The sequence below is a fragment of the Poeciliopsis prolifica genome, unplaced genomic scaffold (assembly GCF_027474105.1).
Source record: "Poeciliopsis prolifica strain line A6 unplaced genomic scaffold, Auburn_PproV2 SCAFFOLD003, whole genome shotgun sequence".
In the NCBI taxonomy this organism is placed as follows: Eukaryota; Metazoa; Chordata; class Actinopteri; order Cyprinodontiformes; family Poeciliidae; genus Poeciliopsis; species Poeciliopsis prolifica.
In genome coordinates this window covers 9,107,082-9,126,647 of record NW_026562378.1, presented here as the reverse complement: position 1 = coordinate 9,126,647, position 19,566 = coordinate 9,107,082, and the positions used below count along the sequence as shown (strand labels likewise).

Sequence of the window (19,566 nt, the reverse complement as noted above, 5' to 3'; positions counted from 1 at the left end):
ATGTCTTGTATTTGGATTTTATGTAGTACTATTATATACTACTTTGGATGTCTTTTTGCTTATTTTCAGCCGTGTCAGCAAGCCAGAACTTGCTGATACAAAAACATGAGAAAAATGAGAAAAATTTAACAACTGGGGAACAAAAGAAGAAACCAAGTGGTTAATGAGCCAATCTTAAATAGCTTCTTTATCTAGAGAAATAATTTACTGTTCCCTGGAGTTTGGGTGCCTTTCAGGCAAAACAAAAACATGAGGAATGATTCTAAATGAACTACTATAAGCAAAAGTTAATCAATAGTTAATACCATTGTGAACAAATGACACATACATGGCAATGAGATCCCATCACATGATCTAACTGTGGGATGAAGAACTAACAGCTTTCGGTAATCAACCAGCACAAGGGTTCAGCTGGATGAGTGTTTAAAACAGCTGCAGCAACAAAAGAATAGATCCATCGCATTGATCTCACATGTGCACAACCAATCAGACTCAGACCACACAATCAATAAAGAACATCTGATGCTATAATTAATCCAAGTCACCATGAATACATGCAATAAAACGGGAGAGACAGAAATAGAGACTATATGATTCCATATGTTCTCATCTTTTGAGTTCAAACATAAAAAAGGTTCAAGTACCTTAGGTGGGATCTTACCTTAAGTTACCTGAAACATAAACAAGGCAGCAGGCTTCTTCAAAAATACAGTCATGAAGACTCAGCTTTTCTCATCACAATCCTGCTTTTCAAAAGTAATGGGATTTCTACCCTTACAAGAACACTGAGATTGGAACATGTCAAAAGCTAAAAACAACCGCTGTTTGAAATTTGACATGTCAGCAAGAAGGATGAGGGATGCCACAAAACATCAGGACCTCACACATTCACAAACACAGAGATTTGGATGCCTCATTTCACTTGAAATGTTACATAGTAAAATAATACCCCTTACATTTTTTGGCCAATTAAAAACGAGACAATGCTAATTTTGTGATGTGCAAATAAAAGAAATTAAAAATATATGTCCAAGTCAGTAAAAGCATCAATATTTTGATGTATTTTTCCATTTAAATAGCAGAGACCCCATAAACTAAATTGGCTGAAACTATAAACATAATTTAGAGCTTTAATTACTGATTCATTATAATTCTCGTGGTCTTTAAATTGTGAACTACATATCCTAATAAGGTACCACATCCATTTTTGCTGTAACACAAGTGCGGACAGGATATCCATTTGCATTCCAGAAAACAGCTTCATCCAAATCACAAGTCTTCTGAACAACTGAGGGATGGGAGTGGGGGTGTGTAACCACAGAGCCAATAAAAATCAGTCTGTGTGATCACTTTCAATAATAAGTAAGTGGCATTTTCCCCCGTGTGCATGTGTGTGTGTGTGTGTATTGGCAATTTTGTGTGTTCATGCTCAATCAACCTCCAAGACCAAGCGAATGATAGCCACAGTTCATTTCCCTAATGTAAACACTTCAGTAAAGGCACAGCCCACACACACGCACATGCACGCCTGCACACACAGCGACAGTTCATAGTATTCACTGGAGCTGTGAGTGTTTCAGATCTCTCTTGTCTCTCCTCTGGCACAGAGCCAGCAGAGGAAGCAACTCTCCATTTATGTCTTTAGCGCGACCCTTTTTTTTTGTTGTTTTTAAGAGGATTAACATCTTCTCTTCCTCAATAACTCTTTAAAATAACTCACTTCCAGTTTTCTCTCTGCCATTTGTGATATCGACTTCACAATTGCTGCGCAGCAAAGTGCCTAAGGCTTTGTGCTCTTGTCCATCGTCACATCTCGTGCTGTTTTCAGCTAAGCTTCGGTTTACTGCCAATGAAAACTGCAGCACAAAAGACTGAATAGCAGAGGGAGTTAAAGGGCCTGTTCCACTTTCCTCTTCTTTCTGATAACAAGAGAGCCTCTCCAACACTGTGACTTTAGCTCTCTTTCTCTCTCATTTCCTCACCCTCTGGCTGTCTTTCTCTCTAATAATCAAATGCCTCCCTGCTACTGAAAAACACACACATTGAATTCTTTGTGTCTGCTCCACCAACTACTGTTTAAAATACAAACACCCCGTCCACCCACTTTGATCCCGCAGCACATCCAGAAAAGCTGTTGACAGATACCTCTATGGCTCTTTTGCAATCCAGGAAGTGTTGAGCTAACAAGTAGACAATAAAAGCATGATCTGTCTTCCCTGTAAATAAATACACAGATAAAAGAGGATATTCAAAAATGCCACTGTAAAAACAACCAACGTATCTCTATGAAAACCAGAAGATTGGGACTGATTTTGTGTTAGTAAGTATTTAAAACTTAAGATCTAAAGACAGAGTGCAAGTCCTTTAAGATTTGCTTTTAACATATACATTCTGATAATCTCTCCAAGCAACCAGATCATGTGCATTTTGGAGGTGTGTGCCCTTCACAATAATCAGGAGGCCTGTTCCACAGACAGAAGACTGGATACACTTTTCTATGTAGAAGGAGGATGATCATCGTACAATGTGCATTGACAGGAAGATTGTGGACCAGTCCTTTTCAGCTGTGGTGACAACTATTTGGCTGCAGCCAAAGCAGCATTGGTTTGCAGTTTGCAGGGCAGCTGTAGCTGTTTTGATTCTTGTATTTCACTCACATGGAGCTGAATTCAATTAAACAGTGATGTTTAAAGAAAACAAACCTTGATATTTGCTTTAGACCCAGAATAAGGTTAATTCTTAAACCATATTGTGACATAATTTTTATGTCACTTGCTTATATAAAACCTTAGACAGAAGTGTTTCTATGTTTTCAATGAAAAGAAAGTTGGCAGTAAGAACTATTCATACATATTTCCTGGAGAACAGACTTAAAATCCATTAGCTCCACTTTAAGCCTTGCAATGCAAAGTATGCTTCCATTTCATACCATCATTATCCCTTTTCATATTTTCATATTTTCAGCATATAGAACAGGATGTTTGACACACAGAAGGTTCTGGAGAGTCAGGTGAAAGAAAGACAATACCTCTTATCAGGTCATACTCTCAATTCGTGATCTACATCTTCACCTTCTTGATGTCAAAAATTTTTGAAGGTTTGTTGTATTGTTTTTCAGAGGGACCAGAATCTGAAAGGGGAAAGTAACTATAAAAAGCTCAAATGTCTAAAGCATTTATTATCATTCATAATAATGTCACCTATTAATGGCATTTACTGCCATTTTTATTCTGAGACACCTTCAGTAATGACAGTTCACTTTTTAACAACCCATTTCTGTTCAACATGATACAAACTATGCAGAGACATGAAAGCCAGAGTCTAATAATTTTCCTGAGAAAACTTAATGTGCTTTGAGGTGTTCTCCTCTTAACTCCAGGCCTGTCATCACTTGTTTGTAGTAGCCACCATTCCAAGCAGCTTCATGATTGATCCCTGCTGCTTTCACTCCACCACAGCTCCACCACACAGTCAGCTGCTTGGGTGTTACCTCTACAGAAACACCACAGTCTTGGTTCCTGATAAACTCTTGCAGTCTTATGCTGCCAAAGAATAATGAAGCTTTTTATCAACTTAATATTAAAAGGAGGTCTCATCAATGAAAGTGCTTATTGAACAGCTGACACTCAAAGATGTGCAAAAAAATGGCTAACATACTCAAGGTATGTTAGCCATGACTGTCTTAAGAACAATCAATTCAACAAAACTTCAGTAAAAGGATGGTTTTAAGAATTTTCTGCAATGCTGCTTTTTTTTTACTATGAAATTGTATCAATAAATATACTGGAGGAGACGTCTATGAGCTCCCAACTCTAGCCCACCAATTAAGCTTCAAAGTGAACATGTACCAACAAACGAAAAGATATAGTAAATTTAAATCCAGCAGAAAATTCTGAAATTACAAGGTTAACCCCATTGATGCATCAGATGATATCCATTTCAAAAATGCCTCAAAGTACCTGTTTGGCTATAGGCACAAAACTGGGAGTTTTTAGTTTTGAAGCAGCCTGTCTGATGGATGTATGATCCAACCCAGTAACAATGACGTAACAATGATCACCTGAAAGAGCCTTCCAGGCTTAGTGTTTTAATTTTGGTTTACTGAGCAGAAACAGGGTTTTTTTTTTCCTGAGAGATTACCCAGCACCACAGAGATTACATAAACACAAACACATGTCCATCTGGTTGTGTTCAGTTTGCCTGTGCCATACCTCAGAATAGGGCTTTGTCATCAGATCTCAGATAAGGATTACCCCAACTGACTGTGTTTGGCTCTCTCCACATAAGAATAAAAAATGGTGAATTACAAAATATCTGTATGTTCAACCATGCATTTGACTTGTGACAACCGTATCATGAAAAGTATGAAAACTTTACGCGGAAAGATGGCATGAAGCATTGTTAAAACTAAGAAGCTAAATTTTCAAGAAGAAATAAAGATGAAAAACACCTAACAAAATTCAAAAGGTTCCTAGCTTGTCTGTGTGCTCTCCGACTTTCCAAACTCAGCTGGCTCTTATCTTTCTGCTGTATGAGCATGTCAAACCCATGTCCCAGGGCAACCAGAAAAAGATAACTTCGCGCACATACTTTCAAAGAAGTTCCCTTCTGTGAAGAGCAAAACAGACCTCTTTGAAAAAACAAAAAAAAATGGACCTTTTTCACCTTTTCTCTTTACTCTAATCTCTTATAATAATGTAGCAAGCAGAGACTGAAATGTTGACTGGAAACATAAACTTAAGTTGTAAGTGAGTCAGCGCATTTAGCTCCAGGGCTACATGGTTGTGGTGCAGTTCTCACATTTGCCTAACAGTTGGGAGTCTTTCTGCATGGAGTTTGTATTTTACCCAGCGTGTCTGTGGGTCATGTCTGGATACTCTCAAAGACTCCAGAGCAATTTAGCTGCAAAATGGTCAATAATCTCCAATAACTGTCTGCTTTTTTGTAAATGCTTTACACTTTGTATATCCTCTGTAATACAGCGCTTATATTACAGGACTACTGTATTCCTGTAATATAAGGACTGTAATTAGTCCATATATTACATCTTAATATAAGGACTATTTGTTTTATTCATTGTGGAGGAAGGTCTTGGTTTCTCTCCAGGCCCTGCAACCCTGCCCCCCTCTGATAAGCTGGAGATTATGGGTGGACTTTAATGATCACCACTTTATAGGATCAGTTGGACAAAATGACAGATTTTGAACATTTGATTGTCACAGCTAAAGTAAAGAAACCTTTACCTGCACATTTGTTGCAGCTGCAGTCAATTACTTGACCATCTGTATATAGAAAATGATAAAAATCTGACAATCAAAGCAGAAAATATAAGGTGGTGCACCAATTCAACAAGAGCAGAAAAGTTAGCCTGGAGCCACACTCTGAATCCCTTTCCATGTCCAACAGCATACAGTTAAGCCCCAATTTATTTACACGCCAGACAGATTTAGATTTAGATATTTTCTTTCAACTAAGAAGCTCATTTCTGACAGGAAATGACACAGGCATCTCCCAGAACATAAGACATTGCAAGAGAGGTATCAAAAGTGAAAAAATAAAACATTTTTTTCACTTTTGATAAAAAATATTTTATTTTTTATCAAAAGCTGACATTCTGCTAGCAAAAACATCAAATGTGTCACACTTCTCTTGACTCTTTAAACTGATCCAGATACCACAGCTGGCACCTTACCAGATTCAGAGAACTAAAATGTGTTGCTACGGCACTAAATGTTGGTGGAAAGGGATGAGGGATCTACATTCAACAAAGACACCTTTGAAGGTGGACACCCTTTGTTCACACAAACTGATACAGAACTTCTAAAAAGGTGGAATCAAACAATGTTCTCCTGACAATTTATCTCTCTTTTGCATTCATACTGTATCTGCCTTGGTCACAATGAAGAGCCTGAGAGAACGAAAGTAAGGACACAGGATAATGGCTGCAATGGGAACGTAAGAAGGTTGCCGCATGTTTGACATGAAAAGCTCAGAAACTCAGGAAATTACCCTGGCCCATTTAGGGTTGGGAGCTTTGGGCATATCAGTGACTCTGGAATGAAATGAGAGAGGCCCGGTGGAGCGGGAATGGATGAAGAAGAGGCAGACCAATGGCTGTTAAGGTCGAAACAAAATGACTAAGAGGAAAGAATGAGAGGAGAAAGGGGAGAGGAAGCAAAAGATCAGATGGGCAGAGGGTATTTCAAAGCCTATTCTATCTTTAAATAAAAAACTTAAAAAAGGACACTGAATATCACCCTGAACACATCACCCTTACTGTGAAACACGGTGCTGGCAGCATCATGATATGGAGAAGCTTTTCTTTAGAATGGACAAAGAATCTGGTCAAAGCTAATTGAAACCTGAGTGAAATTGAGCAAAAGCACATGTTTAAAAATAATTTAAAAGTTAAATCTGTTTCAGTGTATTACACTTAATCCCCATTTCAGTCAGTACTTGACTGAGAGAATACTTTGTGGTTCAAGCTAAATGCAAGAATTGTTTGTAATCAAATAATTTAAAGAATAATATCAAATACAGCTGTTATAAGCGGTCTGATTAAAAGTTTTGTAATTATTTAGTTCTAAAAAATCCTGTCACTTACTGACCTAATTTTCTGTCATTTCTGATCTAATCCTTATTAGCAATATTTCAGTATGTGGGCAGCTCAATTTGCTTCCCTAACAAATTAACCTTCTGCAGTTAATTTTCTGAACATAGAAATTAAAAGCTCTTGGCATCTTAAAGGTCCCAACTATTTATTATAGCGTAAACACCAATTTCCTGCCATCTGACAAAGAGGGTCCCGGCACAGTGCAGCTAAAAGTTTGGGATTATTGAGCTACACAAGGCATTTCTGTGCTGTTGCCCATTTAATCAGTGCTGACATTGATTTTCTGGATCAGCAAACTGCAGTGAATCAGCACATAAAGCCATCAGCGGACTCTTTCTCTCCAGTGCTCCTTCTCTTCCTCTGTTTGATGCTCTAGCCATCGCAATCAATCGCAGACACTCTTCCCATAATGTCCGAGCTATTCTCTTATTGTAATCAGTTAAGTGTTGTGCATGAGTGAAATAGTAGGAAGCTCTCTGCCACTCTGGCTTATGGTAGCGGGACATTCGCTCCAAAATCTGTGTCTCACTTCAGCTTCCAGCGCTTCCCGCTGACCCAGTAACACAGCAGGGTGATGGGCCACAGTCCAAGTGGTACGGCGCTCACATTCAGAGTTACTTATGTTGGTTCAGGTTACGCAAAATGAATGAGTGAAAATCTCCCATTCATTCATTTATAATCAAGGTAGTCTGTAAAATACCATTAATCTAATTAAAATAAGGTCAGTTTAGAAGCTCTGAATTTATTAAATCCTGGAAACAAAACACTGCTAATCACCATCTTCTATACCGCACCTTCCTTTGTATAATTATTTTATACACTCTTAAACACAGAGTATGCAGTTCTCCTTTCCTCTTTCATGTCATCCCTCTCTATAAAATGATCCTTGCAGGCTGGCGACCCCGCTGCCAGAGGCAATGATGCCAATCGGTAATCGGCGATGAGAGAGAGCTGGATTCAAATACCCTCTGAACATTGGTTTGACTGGATTTGTTAACATCCAGTATCAGACTCTGGAGAACAAGTGGGCAAACTGGTTCATGGACATTAACATGAACATTTCCCAATCTGAGCCAGACTTCAGAGAGAGTCGTCCTACATTTCCTGGAGCCTAAAGCCAAGTTGTATCAGATCAATCAAAAGATGTATTTATGAATAATAAAACAATTGATCTTCAAAAAGAAAGTGGTTATAAATTTTTTCAGTCTAAATCCACAAGTCATTTTGTTTTAGCCATTCTTAATAGGTTATCTTTATATGGACTAAAGCCAATATGTTTGTGTTTACTTAGACTAAAAGATCTAAACTATCCTTTATTTAGCAGAAAAGATCTACTAAATTAGGACAGCGCTGTATGGAGCAAACCATGAGGGAAGCCTCGCTGTGATAGATTTTGGCAAGAGATTAAAAAACAAAGCCAACAAAGATTGCCTTGATTGGCTGTCAGAGTAATTACCCTGAAGGTTCTCATCACAAGGCGTGTTTTTTTTTTTCGTCTTTGTTTGAACAGTTTATTTTACATATATTTGCACTTCTCATGCTAAAACTGTAGAACAACAGATATCATGACAGTCGGGAAGAAATTTACCCTGTCTACACAATTGCAGTCAAATACAAGCATCCATCAGTCAGTTTCAGCTCATTGTGACCAGACTACATCAGCACGCATCATAAGAACCGATTCTGGGTCAATCCTCACCCCATTTCCTCAGCCAACTCCCCCTTCCTCGTTTCCCCCTTCCAATCCGTCTCATCTGCTCTGTCGGCTGCAACATGGGGGAGGTGGAGGCGTGACAAAGAATCAAATTAGCTTCCTCTCCTACGTTTTCATGATAGACAGTGTTGTCAAGGTCAGTAAGTATGCATCCGAGCTTGATTCTAACAAATTTCAGCCATCTGAAAAGAAACAAACTAAAGGAACTGAAAACTAGAGAGATTTTTTTTGGACATACTCCACAGAGTAAGAAAAATTGATAGATCAAGCAGAAAAAAAATCTAATAATATCTGAGATTTAAAACAAGTAATTTCTAATATGATACAAAATGGATGTTCACAGCCTGAGGTCGTCTGTCCAGGGTTTACTGTCCTTGGAATGCATGCAAAGCCTAACTTTGCATCCCCGGCTACAAATTCTTTGATAATTCATTTGGTTAAGCATAGGAGAAGGAAGTGTAGCAGTAAATTTGCAAATCTAAAGCTAAAAGTAAATGGGGCTTGATGGATTTAAAAGGCATTTTGAATCCTGGACGAGCCAAGAAGCCTCCACCAAAGCCACCACGCTGTGATGATTTTAGACAGATAAATTGAAGGTAACAAATCCAATATGAGAAAGACTTGGAGCAGATGCCTTTGTTAAATGTGCAACAAATACAGCAGAGCGGCAGACTGCTACCATGACTCTGCTCGTCTGCCCGGCTCCCTTGAGGGCTGGTTAACATTACCACCCACCCTGCCTCCTACTGTCAGACAGCATTTACTTTGAGTGCTAATGCATTCAGCCAGCTTGTCTCTGTCTGTAGGTATGTGAACCTTTATGGCAGATATCTGCAGAAACATATGAATTCCTTCCAATGCAGCAAACATATGGAATCTAAAATGAGTGCAGCCTAAGAAATACTTATTAAAGAGATAAACTAAATAAATATATAGATATATTTATCAAAATAAAAAAATATTTCTAGCTTTTTTTTTGTCTTGGTCATTCTTTTTGTTGTTATAGGAAAATATGTAAGAAATTAGCTAAATGGGGTGTTGTGGTGGCACAACCCACATATGGAGGCCTTAGTCCTTGACGTATCTGTCACAGGTTCGATTTCCGTCCTGGCGACCTTTACTGCATGTTTTCCCCCTTCTCTACCCGCTTTCCTGTCAATTTACTATCAAATGAAGGCCACTAGATCCAATACAACCTTTAAAAAGGAAATTAGCAAAAATAGTAATTGTTAGACTACTTTGCAGATTTGGTTGAAACCACTAAATCTGCAACAAAACAGCAAAGGAGGAGAATGACAAGCCTCACCAAACTTTCTGTTTTTCTTCTGCAGTGACAGTTTCCACACTGAAGAGTGTTGCCATTTCAATCACCACCGGTCGTCTCATTGCACCATTTAATAATGATGCAATGATGTAACGGAGTGAGTCACAACTAATAGCAGGATAAATGGATCTAAAAGATTTCCAGAGCTAAATCAAATAAACAAACTAAGACTTAAGGATTACCATTCAACACAAAGCATGAAATAAGCTTCCGCTATTTTACCATCATCAATAAATGGACACAACTGTTACTTTCTAGTTGTGTGAAGCTGGTGGAGAAGTATCTAAAATTAAATGTGGTATTTAGAGTATAGTGGCTGAATAGTGTATTAATTTGTACATAAATACAGATGAAGGCTACACTTTTTCAATTTGCTAAGTCAAAAAATTTTAAACCATGCAACCGTTTCCTTCCACTTCACAGTAATGTGACTGTGTTGGTCTTTTCAAAATTTTTTGGATTCTTTGATCTGACAGACTATTAATATGGTTAAATAAAGGCTGAAGATGTGATTCCTTTTTTAAAAAAAAACTTCAGGACTTACGGTTCTCATATGAAACAAAATTATTTTCCTGCTGACTCCTCTTTTTCTTTCAAAGATGTGACACAAAAACATATAAAAAGACAAATGGACACCAGCTGTGATTAAGCTACTTAATGGTGGAGGTGATCATGGGCCAGCTGGTCACACACACACACACACACACAGCAAATTAATATCGAACTAAGAGTCCATCAAAAAGTGCACTGTGTCTATGTGAAGACAAAATAAGGCTCTAGTTATAAGCTTACAGAAAATGAAAGCAGTACACAATGATATATTTTATTTCAAAAGGGTTTCTGGCATTAAAACAGGGAAGTAGATAAATACTTTATAGTCTAGACACACCTGAGGGCTTCCATTCCACTGCCTCTACTTCTCTCTCCGGGAAAATAGCAAACACGTGCAGCTGCACTCAAATTATTCATACGCGCACACATGGGCACTTCATATTAGCTCGCTACAATAACCCTTTTGACAAAGGACAAGACACTTGCTCTTTTTTCCCCCCTCACTTCACCCACCCTCTGCCCACCATCCTCCTCAGCATCTCCACCTCATTCTTCCTTGTGCTTGCCTGGCTAAAAATCAAGGAAACGTTATTTCCTTTTAACATAGGAGGAGCGGTTTATGAAAATAAGACAACAAAAGGAATACACTCCAAGCACATCTCTTCTCTACACAATTTAAAAATTATAGCCTGAACCTCATCCTCTTTTACTAGTCTCTGTATGAGTGTGCAAGCTCAGCAGAGCGCACAAAGACCTGCAGTGACATCAGACTCATTCACACTGTGTCCTCTGTCTACACTCACCCAAGAGGTGCTCTGTTTAAAGAGCTACAGATGAGCCCCTTCCCCCTCAACACACACACACACAGAGCCCCTTGTGATCTCCAAATGACCACAACAATGTCAACACACACATGATTTATCAAAATATGCAAGCTTCAAAGGACACTAAAAGAAACGCATTTATTGTTTCCCGCCAATACGACAACACAAGGACGTCCATTATTATTTGTTTTGGCCACACAAGCAGCAAAAAGGGTTTACTGGAGCCCAAGCTGCATAAATAATGATAAACATGGCTATTTAGAGAGCCATGTCTAACAGTGAAATTCTAATGCTGAAAGAGACTGAAGCACCATTCATTCCTTTCTAAATTCAAATGAGTGCATTCAAATAAATACAGACCCGAGCGATTGTGTCCGTGTTTAAATGTTCAGGTACTAAATAAAAGGGGCTAGGCAAAAAAAATAATATTATTTGGTTACAGTTTCACACTTTATTTTTACAGACTGCGTAAACAAGCATCCACAAGAGAGGAGAAAAGCATTTGAAAGGGGAGTAGTAAAATAAAATGAAGTGAGCTCGCTAGTCACACTCAGAATGCATACTGCCCAGCTTCAGTCAAGTGAAGGCCAGAGGCCTGTTCTCTAGTCTGTTTCACCTCCGAGTCGCACACTGAATCATGTCAACAGCAACGGCTCACAAAGCAGGAAGCGAACAGGAAGTGTGGATAGTTCAGCAGCGGCCTTACAGGAAGTCATTCTGCAACAGCAGCACACCATTTGGGAGTACCCACACACTGAATCAGGAGAAGTTCATCAAAAGATTGCTGACGCAACTTAAACATTTGGAGCAAAAGCATCCAAAAGTTGACCGTTTCCAATGCACACACACGTTCTAGTTTCCTTATAATATTCACCAACAAATTCAAAGGATATAAAAAACCACTCTCGCTGCAAATTTAATTATATTCTATGGTCATTTTAGGAAATCTAAAAACTTAAAAGGTTGAATATAAATATGTCTTTCCGTTTTTTGTCATATTACTTTTAGACATGCTGTTCTGACAAAAAATTGCTTTTGAGTCACCCTTCTCTCAAACCAATGTTACAGCGCATTTGCAAATTGCTCTTAGCACCTTCATTGATATCTTGACAAACTGAATGTTTTCAAAGGGGAATTTGTTTAACGGTTTTGTGGTCGTTAATGAGAAACACAGGAATAAATGATAAAGTGAGCACAGTTACTTTCCCTAAAGACCTAGTTTAAGTAGCTGAGTTTCATGAGCCAAGTAAACAGCATACTGTGAAGCAGTATTTTGATCTTATGAACTAAAGTGGCTTTTCAACAGAAAATGTCCCTGACATGACTAGGTGTCCTTAAAATTACATTTGACAGCTAATACTGTAATACTTTACAAGACTAAGAGGATGATTATGTGGAGGAAAATGTGACTTTTAGCTGCTTCCATTTACTGCCACACAGCACTTATAAAACCACTGCAACGGTTGGGAGAAAAGGAAGTACTACCCAAGCACATGAGTGAACCAACACCAGTCAGAACCCAAGCAGAAATTAGAATGTCTACCTAAAAATACTCAAATATTTGAGCTGGATGCTATAAAACGCCAAAGTTTGGTGAACCGCACTTATTAAAATTCTTTCTCAACAACTGTTGCTTTGTGATAAATTCAAGCCTTTTTTGTTAAATAATATGTTTTACATACATGTCTAAAATTTTAAAAAGTAATTATGTATGCCCTTAAAAGTCCAAAAGACAGAAAACATAAAAAAGTGCAGCTTCTAATCTTTAACACCCTTCTCCCCAGGTTTAGCAATGCAAAAATCACTAAAAATCAGTGACATGAGTGCCCCAATACATGGATGTTTATGAAATCCTGTTTTAAAGCTCACTTTATCTTTGCACTCATTTACCGTTTCTTTCCACGATCACATAAGAATACCAAATAATAATCTGCAATACAAGAAAAAAAAAAGCACGGTGGGTAAGAAGGAAGTGATGCACAGCTGTGGATGGTGCACTTGGGCGTGTGCTCTGCCACATTTCCTGCTCCTCTTCCCTCCCTGGAGTTCAAAAAAATCAGTGATCAACTGCAGCGACTCCTGAAAAAAAAAATGCTTTTACTTTTGTCAATTGCTGTCAAGCTAGTTGCAAGGTGAGGGCCGAGGAAAATATCAAGGCGAAGTGTATGAATGCTTTTATGAGGAGATTAAACTGCAGCAGCCAAACCTTATGACCAGTAACTCCAGCCATTTAAGCCTGATATCCTTGACTTTTTCCCACCAAACCCAACCTTTTAGAAGTGACCCCCATGGGAGGTAAGTAACCCAGACAGTGCATGTGTGGCAAACTATTAACACACACAGGAAACAGGCGAGACTGGTAGCCTACACGGGACAAATGTCCAACAGCAAAACATGTTTTTTGTTGTCCCATTTAAAGCCTTTGTGTATCAGCTGTGAGAGGGGTCACTTCCGCAGTTGTATTCTGCTGCTCTTGTTTTGTTTCGCAGGCAGTGGAGCAGTAATGGATTTATGAGAGTCTTCTCTGTCTGAATGGTTCGAGATTGATTGATCATCACCTCATCAGCTGAGCTCCCCCTGCCTCTTAGCTAAAAACGCTCTGCGTCATAAACGCTTCTCATCCATCTGTAGGCTAATAAGTAACACTGAATATTTTATGCTCCGTTTTCCAGTTTTCCTTTTTATTTCGCCTCATTAAAGTCATCCCCATTGCACCACCCCCCCACCCCTAAAACCACAATAGCAGGAAGCACACAGAGGCTCACTATTTGGTAATTCCTTGAGCCATGGCTGCAAATTGAACGAGCAGGACAGCCTTAAGGAGGAAGTGTGTTAAGGTAAGAACATCTCTGAGAGGCCACAAGTTCAAACGCCGCATTAAACAGATTTGTCTTTGTGTCTATTTATAAGGAGTGCCAGGGGCTGACAGAGCAGTTCAGCAGGAGACGACTCACTCATTGGTCTAATTGGAGGAATGGTGGGCCCGATCAATATGCAGAAGGAATTTCACACGGAGTTCATAACTCACAAGTCGGGCTCCACCCCGCGTGCACATAGATGAATTATTGGCTTTCATAACGGTGCACAAAAACACTCGGGTCAGTTCTAATGTAAACCTTTTAAAGCACTCAACATAAAGTGATACTCCATGTGTGTGAATAGAACCTTGTGTTTGCAAATTAATCTTTTTTTTATCCTTACAGCCCCTGTGCTTCAGAGTAAGGTAGTTTAGTAAAAGACTGCAGGACTATAAAGATGCACAGTTCACCAAGTATAGGAGTCACATTTAGACATGGGCCAAAATGAGATTCCCCATAGTCTGATGACCTGAAATAAAAATACCATGGTTTTAATGGCATGGTATTCACACAAAGTTTTAAAACAAAAAATGTATAACATGAACTCATTATCTCCACCATGATTCCCTATACAGAACCCCTCAAGGATTATTAGCTTTACTTCAGTTGATTAAATAGTCAGGATATCAGCTCAGATAGCCAGTCACTTTCACTAAAAGAAAAAATGATGGGTGGCACTTCTGTAGGTTTCATACCATGGAGGTGTTTCTTTCAGTAATAACTATTTCAGCACAGCCACATTTTTTTGTGCAAGTGATGGAAAAGCACCTTTGTTCAGCCAGCTAACCGGCAGTGTGCAGCCACAAATGGGGATGGAAAAGTTTTGTGTCAAAAACAACAACTTCAAACCAATGAAAAGATGTAACTAAAGATTTAGGGATATTGAAATTGTTTGTTTAAACCTTGGTGCACCAATAGTTAGCTTGTGCATATAGTGTGTATCTCTATTAATTAAAATGTAATTGAGAAGGTAATTTATGTCAATAATTCAAGTAAAACCCTTTACATTCTATATTAAACACAAAGTGGCACATTTCAAAAGTTTATTTCTGTTAATTTGTAACCTATATTATGGATACGTTTCTGTCTGGGTTTTCTGGGGTTCTGTTTAAATAGAACTGCTCTTTAGTGAAACCGTAACATTTGATGCAATCCAGCTGCTTGTTCATACGACTCCAGCAATCGCAGTCTCTGACATCAGCGCTTTTTGAAACCAGGTCTCAGAGTGAAGCTTTTCGGGAATAACTCCACGAAGGTGTGAAGTACTCCACAGGCGCGAAAGTGAAAATGCAGAGAACAAAAGGCTTGAGGATTCACTCTTCACATGAATGGGCAGGCAAACAAAAACAATGGCAGATGGCTTTGTGCTGTGTTGTGCTACTTAACCTCTTCAGTTTAACACAACTTCTGAAAAAGAATATATATGTGCTGCATAAACACTTTGTTCATCAGAGATGGATTCTTGTTTTCTAAATGAGTCGGAAGCTGAGGTTTCACGCGCATGTTTTGATGACACACTAAAAATCCCAGCGCCAACTACATCTGATTCACGGTGTATTGGTGGTGCCGTCTAAGCGTGGAACTTTTCCCCACAATACATCCAAATGCAGGCAGTCTCCATACAGCGGTCTTGTGCAATGTGGGAAACTGCTATAATTATCAATATTAACAAATAAACACGTGAGATATTTCACTCTGTGCATGGAACATATAACCAAAAGGAGTTCACCTTTTCATAGGATTTGCTTTTAAAAAAGTAACTGTTCCATTAGGTGTGTGGGGTCGTGCCTGACTTGACAGCGCTGCAGATGCAGTGTGAATAATCCGTCCCTCAGGCAGTCGGGTCTGAATGCAGGATTGTAGGCCATGTCACTGGATACAGGGACATTGTTTAGGAAAAGCAAAGCAGACACTGAGGAAACGGCAACTTCAGTCGCAGTGCTCCTTCAGCCTTACAAAAACCTGACTGACCCCCGAATGCATGCTTGCACATCAGCACACAAACTTAAAAGTAAAACGGTGAAACTAGTGAGCCTACGGGCAACACAACATGGGAGCAATTAAACAGCAGCCCCCTCTTATCGGCAGGCGACTTTCTCTGGGAAGAAAAAGAAGCTCAGAAGGTTGTTAAGAGGATATGGGGGGGGAAATGCGGCAGGAAGTTATCCTTTTACGTGTGTTTATTTGCCTGTTTCCCATTTCCTGTTGAATACACAGACACTTTGTGTGCCACTCACTGGGTGTATAAATATAGGTCACTCATGATGAAAAGCTTGAAAACGAAACCAGTCGTGTAATTAGAAAAAAAAGTCTTGAGGAGAACATTAATTAAAGAGATTTAACAGTTTACTGAGGTTTCTGCAGCACTCTGAATTGATTTGGTCTTGTCTTTAGCTTGCAAAGGTCTTAAACACAGATCTGAGTCAACTCTGATCGATCTATCCCTTGTTCGATAAGACCTGTTGTGAAGCGGTCACTGGTGGTTTATACAGTTTCTCTTTAGAGACTTTTTAAGCAGAATCTACTCTACTTCCTGTTGCAGTTGGCGGTGTGAACAAACTGAAAGAGAGACACTCAGCAGCTGAAACATACCCCTGGGGAATGGAGCTATTTGTTTTAAGTCTCAGCTGTACCAAGCAGTCCTACAGTCACCTCCCTTTCTCAAGTTTAATCCATGAACCTCAAATGGGGTCTTGATGAAGATCTGTTAAAATTCACAATTTATGGCTTACATCCTCCGACCTCCTCCAAGTGACACGATGAACCTCTGAGAACCTGGCAAACAGTAAGACCTGCCAGTTGGGTCACTTATGCATTGTATTACTATGAAAAGCTAAATCAAACCATAAGCTGACATGGAAAGCCAATAGTCATTTTAATCAGTTTTGTTTGACAGCCCTTGTGCAAGGATGTTGCGTATAAAAAGTCAAAGTCATCCTCACTAGATCAAAAAATATAAAATGGGGAGATACCCTTGGCCAATGGATGAGGCATTCCAAAGAAGGGAGTCCAAAAGTGAATTATACAACATACACTGTAAAAACATCTGCAGATCCTTCACAAGCATCAGAGTCCATCCAGTGTCTGAAGCCTCCAGCCATTGGTTTATTGGATTCTTTCTGGTTGGTATCAAAGTATCAATAAGCAGCAGAAATCCACTGAAGAGTGCCATCATACTGGTCTCATGCTCTTCCCAGATGAAAGAAAGAATTCTGGGGAAGCCTTGATGCTTATTGATTGGTTCCTCTGAGCATGCACTGATTGGGGGTGACAAAGGGACAATTCTGAGTATCATGAAGGACAAGACTTTGAATCATGTAACACCACTGGCGCCTAATGGACACACACTTAGGAGCCAGTGTGTGTCCATAACTAAGAAAATGCAGGAATGACATAGCGAGTTTTCACTCAAGAAAGCAAAGCTAATATTATAAAGTTTTAAAAGTTCTACAAAAAAAAGATGTCTGGGATATGTTACATTACTGCTTCATTTATGCAAGATTGTTTTTTGCTTGTTTTATTTTAGAGTATGATTTCAGAATATACACAAAGCCAGAATTAGGTCCTGTCTGCCAATTTCAGACGCTTCAATCCTAAATGTGCTAAAATATAAAGGCGCATTTGTACAATCATCTTTGAATTTGCAATTATTTTTGCATACAGCTAAACATCCATCTGTCCTCATACAAATCAAGTGGAGTTTTGAGTGGAGCTTTTGTACTTGCATTTTCAATACAGGTCCAGGAATGGGGAACATGTCTTTGTGCTTATGTCAGGAACAATAGGAAAGTAAAGACCACTGCTTTTTATGCAGCTTTGTTAGAGACTTTGCCATGCACATGGTCAGCGTTGACTAGATGCAAGGCGGCAATGCAGGGAGAGGTCTGTGGAGATGATTAAACTAATGCTGGCGTGAATAGAAACGCCCATTGTCCTCCCTATCCCTGCACCTGGCTGTAGCCGTCCTTTCTCGTCACCTCACCCAGTCTTAAAAGCTGAATGCAACATTCAGCTTCCACTGTAAGCATACCGGTGATGAAAGGAAACTCCCAGCCATGCACCATGAAATCAGTCACACAAAGATCGCATGGCACAGACACGTTTTCTCTTATCAATAAAGTGAGGAGCGGCACCTATATGTTGCAAAACAACAAACGGGTGTTATGGGTGATCAAGCACTGAGCTGTGACATCCAGGCGCGTTTTGTGATGAAAATGATACCAAAGGATGCGTGTGATCTGACTGACCGCCTGCAGGCACAGACACAATGTTGTCTGCCAAAGTCGGCAGATTTCCAGCGGCGGACAGACGTCGGAGGCTTACCTCAACGCAACCTTCACACAGCAATCGCTCTGGCTCGCCATGGTGGCTCTCAAGGTTGTCGTGGACTGTTCCGGCTGTGCCGTGTTTTTCAGCGTGGGTAGCGTCCTGCTGCTTCCAGCTCGGCTCTCTCAGGTCACCGGGAGCAGCCGTCAAGACCTGCCAGCGGCGGCGAGGTGCCTCCTCACCGGGACCCCTCTTGTCGTCTTCCTCTCCTCCGCTGAGGCGGTCATTTCTGTCTGCCTGCTGTTTGTCACATCACACAGTTCGAGCCGCTCTTGTCTTCTGCGTCTGCCTCTCTCTTTCCGTGGTCTGTTTCAGTCGCTACATCCTGTTTGAACTGCCTGTGAGCGAAGCATATGTGCACTTCTCTGAAACCACAGCGCTTCTCTGGGCGATAAAGCTGAATGAGCGCTCACCCGGTGCGTGACAGGGGAGGGGGGGGGGGAAGCTGGTGCCGCGTTCAGGGGCCGTCGGAAATGCAGAGTGGTCTCTCTCAAATCATGCCATTCAAATACTTTTATTTGGTTTCACTTGTACATGCTTTTAAAATACATGAATCGAATACGGTGAGCTAATAGCCATGTTTCATCAGCCAGATTGTTTTATAAAGCTGCTTAGCTACACTATGTGTCCTATGTCATAAAACTAATGTAAAACATATGTGCCAAGGCCAGTCCAGGGCTTTTTGGGGCCCTTCCAAGAAACCTCTATCATCACACATCATGGTTGTGTTCATCCATTTATTCGATATGCACCAAATCTTTACTGCAACAGTTTGTTTATACTTACGTTAAATATGTTTTACCAGGTAGAAAAGGTGGAATATAAAAGCCAGCATACACCGTTATGAAAGTAATCTGGTAAATATCAATCAGTCAATCAATCAATCAATCAATCAAGGGCGATGCAAAGGAATTTACTCCAGATGAAAGTTCAACTACTAAACAACAAAATATACTTAATTAAACATAATGTGTGTGTATCAAATCAAAATTACAATAAAACTAAAGCTTTGTTTAATTTCAATAAGGTTAAATTAGGAATAAATAATCTAAATCAATACAGGACATCCGAAAACCAAAGCAAAAAAAACAACAACGATTTATGTTATAACTTTTGCTCCTCATACATTTGTTTTGAAGAGATTATTTACGTTGCGTTGTCTTAACACCAAATGAATGTAGTATTTCCTATGGCAGTAATAAATAATACCAAAAGTCAGTGAAAGCAGCATAATCACGTTTGATTGACTTGATATAAAGCCACAGGCTTGATTAGTCCCGCCTTCTTTTAAAAGTACACACCTATCCAGAGGCTGCAATCACGTGTTGGTCCCGCCCACCAAACACACCCACCGC

At 39.6% G+C, this 19,566-nt stretch overlaps 1 protein-coding gene across 3 annotated transcripts in view; it reads right to left on the bottom strand.

Annotated features, from left to right (window-relative positions):
• kif21b (kinesin family member 21B) overlaps positions 1-18,582 on the bottom strand; it is a 63,728-nt gene extending 45,146 nt beyond the window's left edge. For all 3 annotated transcript variants that reach the window (XM_055026982.1, XM_055026984.1, XM_055026985.1), the window contains exon 1: positions 18,209-18,582. In XM_055026982.1, the coding sequence (XP_054882957.1) occupies positions 18,209-18,249 (41 nt within the window). In that variant the 5' untranslated portion in view covers positions 18,250-18,582. The remainder of the gene's footprint in view (positions 1-18,208) is intronic.
• Between the last annotated feature and the right edge of the window lie 984 nt (positions 18,583-19,566).